The 6,030-nt window shown below is 66.0% G+C and overlaps 2 protein-coding genes across 3 annotated transcripts in view; one reads left to right on the top strand and one right to left on the bottom strand.

The window, feature by feature from the left end:
* Positions 1-293: 293 nt before the first annotated feature.
* H696_04115 lies at positions 294-3,440 on the bottom strand. 2 transcript variants are annotated; one of them, XM_009497998.1, is made up of 7 exons: positions 3,176-3,440; positions 2,778-2,863; positions 2,414-2,667; positions 2,114-2,236; positions 1,646-2,007; positions 863-1,221; positions 294-769 (listed from the first exon to the last, which is right to left on the bottom strand). In XM_009497998.1, exons 1-6 carry the CDS (start codon positions 3,269-3,271, stop codon positions 1,093-1,095), a joined length of 1,050 nt encoding a protein of 349 aa, XP_009496273.1. In that variant the 5' UTR covers positions 3,272-3,440; the 3' UTR covers positions 294-769; positions 863-1,092. The 2 variants fall into 2 exon arrangements, with proteins under 2 accessions (XP_009496273.1, XP_009496272.1); XM_009497997.1 differs by having other exon boundaries at positions 294-1,221.
* A 1,887-nt stretch (positions 3,441-5,327) lies between these two features.
* Positions 5,328-6,030, top strand: part of H696_04114 (hypothetical protein) — a gene marked incomplete at both ends in the record, with an annotated part of 2,522 nt that continues 1,819 nt past the window's right edge. Inside the window, 3 exons of the mRNA XM_009497996.1 lie at positions 5,328-5,457; positions 5,552-5,602; positions 5,753-5,934. Of these exons, the coding sequence (XP_009496271.1) occupies positions 5,328-5,457; positions 5,552-5,602; positions 5,753-5,934 (363 nt within the window). The remainder of the gene's footprint in view (positions 5,458-5,551; positions 5,603-5,752; positions 5,935-6,030) is intronic.

Genomic DNA, 6,030 nt, shown 5'->3' with positions numbered 1-6,030 from the left:
CGGCCCAGTGAGCCCGCCCGAATGCCATCCGAAAGGCAGGGAGCGAGGAAGAAGAAGGGAGACAGGGCCGCCCCCGCCCGGGGCTCGCGGCGGCCCGTCCCCCCCCCCCCCCCCCCCCCCCCGCCGGAAGGCACGCACGCAGGGGGCCATGATCGACTGCCAAGCCGCTTCGGTGGCGTGGCCCCCCCGTTCCGATCGGCGCTTGATTGGGCGCAGGAAGGCAAATCCGGAGGACACCCCCAGGCAAGCATAGGCAAACACACAGACACAGACAACGGACACGCGAGGATGGATGGGAAGTGCGCAGGTGGACATTTGGATGTGACTATTTTTTCTGGATGTGAACTGCAATTAGGGGGGGGGAAGGAAAGGGGGGAAGGGGGGGGGGAGGAGTGCGGAGAAAGGGCAAAGAACATAAAGAGGCATACACCCCCACCACATCGGCGGAGGAGCGGGGGATGGGGGGAAACACGACAGCAGGCGTGGCGCGGTACGCGTGCGAACCGATACACCGAGATGGGGGGGAGGGGGGAGACAGCGCTATCGGGCACAAACCGGTGCGCGCGCACACAGGCGACACAGGAGGGGAGGGAAGAGGGGAGAGGGGGCGGGACAGGCGCGCGCGCACGGACGCGGCACAACAGCCACTGCCAGCAGTAGTGACACTACCACATTCCGGCGCACACTGCTCACGCACGACGCTCTCGCCTCCTCCCCCTCCGCCCAGACCCGTCCAGGGGAACCACCCCAGAAGAGCGGCAACCTGACGCTGCGTGTGACACGATGCGTGTGTGAGAAGAAGAGAGAGGAGGAGAGAGGGGGAGAGAAAGGGAGGGGGGGAGAGCGGCGCATGTATGCGCACAATCACACGTGCGCACAAAAAAGGGCACGCGAGAGGTCTCATGCGCCTTCCACAGCCTCGGACCCCCCTCGTGCTGCCGCCTCACGCCACCGCATGGGACACGCACTGGCACAAGCCACGGCAGCAGAGCACACCGGAGATCCCCGCCCCCCCGTCGCCGCCTCCCCCCACCACGAGGGACATCGGCCGACGGCCAGAGAGCAGAGGGGAAGGAGAGGCGCATGCAGCATTTAGAACTGGCGGAAGGAGCGAACACCGCCGCCGACAGCGGCGGCCGGGCGCTTGTCGGCCACGACCTCGGGCTTGGCGCGGTTGAGGACCTGCAGGAAGGCAGTGACGCGGGCACGCATGCGCGAGTGCTGCGTGTGCTCTTCCGATCTGGAGCGAACACCGCCGCCGACAGCGGCGGCCGGGCGCTTGTCGGCCACGACCTCGGGCTTGGCGCGGTTGAGGACCTGCAGGAAGGCAGTGACGCGGGCACGCATGCGCGAGTGCTGCGAGAAGAGGACGCGCGGCCGGCCGGCCGGCCGGACATGGGGCACACACCACACCCAGGCGCCAGGGAGAAGAAGGCAGGTGTCAGAGGAGGACAGAGAATGGACCAGGCGCGCCGGCAGGGGGCAGAGCAATCGGCAGAGCGCGGCAGAGCGCGGCAGCGAGAAAGACACGCACCATGTAGGCCTTGGAGCACTTGATGTGGTAGTGCAGGTAGTCGCGGAAGGTCTGGATGAGATCGGAAGAGCGTCGTGCGCGGCAGAGCGCGGCAGCGAGAAAGACACGCACCATGTAGGCCTTGGAGCACTTGATGTGGTAGTGCAGGTAGTCGCGGAAGGTCTGGATGAGGGAGATGGTGTTCTGGCGCTTGACGGCGTCGTAGTGGCGAGGGAACAGGACGAAGGTGACGTAGCCGATGCTCTTCTTCTTCTCCTTGTCGGTGACGATGCCCTTGACGCCGGTCAGCTCGGCCGGGGCATCCTCGGGGTAGAAAATGACCTGGGGCGAGTTCTGGAGGTTGGTCTGACGGCGGGCGTCGACGAACTCCTGGAGGAAGACCTTGCCGAAGACAATGTCAGCCGGGTCCTTGAAGGTGACCGAGAAGATGACGGTGACGCGATCCTTGTCGGTCTTGATCCAGATGGACTCCTCTGCGAAGGGAGGGCGAGGGACACGGGGAGGGGGGAAGGGGAGCGAGAACGGAGGGTCAGAAATGGAGATGTGCCAGGGGGGGGCAGGAGGGGGGAGGGGGCATACCGTTACGGTAGGAGATCTGCATCAGGGGCAGGGTGTCGCCCTTGAGCTGGGCATCGAAGGCACGCTCGAAGGGGACGGCCAGAGCATGGCGCTTCAGGAGGCTCAGGTTCTCGATGAGCTCGTCTGGGCGGAGGGGGGGGGGAAGGAGGTGCGGCCAAAGTCCAAGCGCGCAGCCGGGCAGCCAGGGGGTCAGTATCACCAAGGCCAAGCGGGGCACATGCGCGCATGCGGGGCGGGGCGGGGCGAGGCGAGGCAGGAAGGGAGGGTTCCAGGGGAGGGGGAGGGAGAGGGGGGACATACCGCGCTCGGTCTCGGAGGCCGGGAGCTGGGACATGTTGAAGGCCAGGGTGAAGTCGTAACCCGGGCGGGGGGAGGACACGAGCGGGCCGTAGATCTTCTCGAGGTGGGAGACGGCATTGTAGGAAGCCAGCTCGGAGAAGCAGCGCCAAGAGATGGACAGGTAGACGACGTTGCGGTCGGTGTTCTCGGTGGCCAGGTTGAACTGGACGCCATCGAAGTCGGCGAAGTTGTGCGACAGGGAGGAAGGCTTGGCCCTGGGCGGAGGGGGGGGGCGGGGCGCGTGTGAGTCGGCGCGTAGAGCCAGCGGGTGCGGTGGCATTGGCGCGGGGCGTGGGAGGGAGAGAGGGGGGAGGGGGAGACGCACGGGTCGTGGTTGGCGAAGTGCTCCTTCAGGATGGTCTTGAGGACAAGGTTACCGTACTCGAGGAGGATCATGGTGGCGGTGGAGGTCTGAGCGCGGCGAAGGAAGGAGGAGAGCGAGTCAGAATCATATACCAGTGGGGGGGAACCGGCCCCAGGGAGAGACAGAAAGAGAGAAGGAGAGAGAGAGAGAGAGAGAGAAGGAGAGAGAGAGAGAGAAGGAGAGAGAGAGAGAGAGAGAAGGAGAGAGAGAGAAGGAGAGAAGGAGAGAACGAGAGAACGAGAGAAGGAGAGAAGGAGAGAAGGAGAGAAGGAGAGAACGAGAGAACGAGAGAAGGAGAGAACGAGAGAAGGAGAGAACGAGAGAAGGAGAGAAGGAGGAAGCAGGGGGGCGAGGCGCACAAGGGGGAAGGAGGAAAAAACCGAACGGTGAGGAAAAGCACCAAGGTGTGATGAGCCCCTCAGGTGGGCGGGGGAGGCGCCAGGGTGCCCAATCATCAGTGTGTGCGTATGTCTGTGGGCATGCTCCGATTTGCGCGCGCGGCGGGGGCAGAGGGGACCAATGGTGGCAGAAGCCGGCCCGCCCCACCAACAGCCGGCAGCGGCCCTGCAAGCGCCGTGCCCCCTTCCCCACCAACCACAGCCAGCGTGCACTCTTCCCCGGCCGGCTCTCGTGCCGCGCCCTCAGACGCACATACACACACAGGCACACATATACCCTCTGCGAGCGCGATGCGAAAACGGTCAGACCCCCGTGCGCAGCGGCAGTGCGCTCGCCGTCCACGAACACGCACACACACACATACATAGAGAGAGAGACAGACACACTTGCACGCACCTCGGCCGCAATGGGCGCCGTTGAATGTTCCCACTCGGCCTGCTCGCGCATTTGGGGCGTCTCCTGGCTCCTTCCGGCACCCGCCGGGGGGGGGGGGAGGGGCGGCGTTCCCCCGGCCGGCTCGCGGCCAGGCAGACGCCGGCAGGGGCACAGAGGAGGGGGAAACGAAAACAATGAAGGTTCCCGGGGGGGGGGGGGGGGGGGGGGGGGGGGCACACCCGAGGCGGGGGAGGGCTCCCCCGGGATGACCCGCCCGGGGCATGTTCTGGCAGCCGCAGGCCCTGACCCCGGTGTGTGTGTGCGTGTGTGTGTTGGCCAACACACGCCGCCGAGACCAAGGAGCGGGAAAGGCCCGCTCCCACTTCTCCGGGGGGGGGGGCAGCCGCCCCGGCCCCGGTGGTCGAGCCAACAAAGGCGGGATGCGCGCTCGGCCTGGAAATTGCCCTTTCAATAATCTGGCTATAAAAATGTCGAGCGATTTGCAGACCCTTCTGTGTGTCCCCCCCCCCCCGCCCCTCGTACACTCTAGTTGGTGCGGCTTTGTGCCTGGGCCCTCAGGTACCAAGAGACTAGGTCCGCACATACCCGGCCACCGTCGAAAACAACAACTGCCCAGGGGATGCCCGCCCCCCCTCCCCTCCCTTCCGGCGCGTATGCATTACCGGCCCCTCCCTCCGCGGGGCCAAGCAGCGGGCATGGTCTCGGGGCGTTGTTCCCGGGCGTTGTCGCGAGGGGTGCCCGAGAGACGGGGAGAACTCCCCCGGCAGCCGGGCAGACACGGCGTCCTGCCGGGAGGAGGACCTCCAAGCCCCACCCCGGCGCACACGGACTCACACTTGCGAATGGACAAGCAGCCCGGAGGCGTGCAGGCGCGCCGGCAACCAATCGGAGGGAATGTCAAGAATGCGCTCCCCTCCCGGCCCCCCAGGCAGGGCGATATTGAATAGTTCCCCTTGGTGTGTGGGTGTGGGGGGGGGTGTTCGTGAGGCGAGCGATGGGCCTCCTCGGAAACGCCATTGCCACATCACACGATCTCATCACACCACCGGGGCGCGGAGCTCGATCGCCGCGGGAGTACCCCGTCTCCCAGCCCCCGCGTCCCCTGGAGTTCGCAGGACGGCGGGGGGGGGGGGCATTCCCGCTCCTTCTCCGGCGATTGGGGCCCCTTGGCGTCCGAAGCTCTCGCGCCGGGGCTGGGCGTCCTCCCCGCCCCCCCCCCCCCCGGGAGACTTCACCCCTGGCGAGGGCGGGCGGCGGAGAAGCCAGCTTCGGCGGCGGCGGCGGCGGCGGCGGGGGGACGGCAGGCTGGCACGGGGCGGTCGGGGTCATGTTGGGGATGGCGGCAGGCACAGCCAAAGGGCGCCCGGCACCTCTCTCAGCGGGGTGCACCGGCGTGCGTGTTGTTTTTGTTGTTGTTTTCCCCCCTGGTTCCCCCTCATACTCGGGGGAGCGCCGCAACCGGTGGCTTGACCCTGAGCTGTGCGGCTGGAGGCTTGGGTTCGTGGAGAACCTCCCCCCCCCTGAGGTCGCCCTTTTGCCCCTGTCTCCGGAAGAAAACACCAGGCTGCACAGCTCCCCCTCCCGGCACAGATCCCGCTACACACCCCTTCTCCTCCCGGTTCTGCCGCCCTCGCCTCCCTGCAGCCTCCCCCGCCCGCCCAGACACCCCCGCTCCTGTTTCTCCCCCTCTCGCCCCCTCCTCCCCCCATCTCCGCCATGTCTTTCACCACCACGCTGGTGAAGCACATCGTGCCGAACCCGCCGAACACGCTCGATGCGGCTGCCATCCAGACTCAGCCCCCCTCGAATGTGCTCGCGGCCGTCGCGTCCAAGCAGTTTGTTGATGGTGCGTGCGCCGGCACACGCCAGCCCTGCTCCATTTCGTTGAGCTCCCCCCCTCCCCCGCTAACGTGCCTGGCCTCTGCCATCCGATGCTTCAGCCATCTCCCGCCTCAGCAACCTCTCCAAGTATGTTGTCAACGTTTTCTCTGGTGCGTTTCCGACTCTCTCTCCCTCTCTCTTTTTATGTATCTCATTCCCTACCATCTCTCTCTCTCTCTCTCATTGACCCGTCTTGCACCACAACCATGACCCCCTGTCGGCCGCCCCACCTTTTCTCCTCTCGAATGGCCCCCGCTCAGAGCTTGGCCAGCTCGCCGATCAGACAAGTGATCGTGTGAACTCGCTACACACTCGTGTGGACAACATCAGCAGCGAGCTTTCCACGGTATCAACTCGAATCAATGCCAACCTCATCTCCAACACCTGCCAGGTGGAGCGTATGTCCCCAACTTCGCTGCCCTCACGATCTCAGCTCCGCGTCGTCCTCTCTCTCTCTCTCTCTCTCTCTCTCTCTCTCTCTCTCTCTCTCTCTCTCTCCCTCCCTCCCTCTCTCTCTCTCTCCCTCCCTCCCTCCCTC

Source organism: Fonticula alba (genome assembly GCF_000388065.1).
Source record: "Fonticula alba strain ATCC 38817 unplaced genomic scaffold supercont2.6, whole genome shotgun sequence".
NCBI classification, from domain to species: Eukaryota; order Rotosphaerida; family Fonticulaceae; genus Fonticula; species Fonticula alba.
The sequence above is the reverse complement of the archived record's forward strand: the minus strand, read 5'-3'. Positions and strand labels throughout refer to the sequence as shown.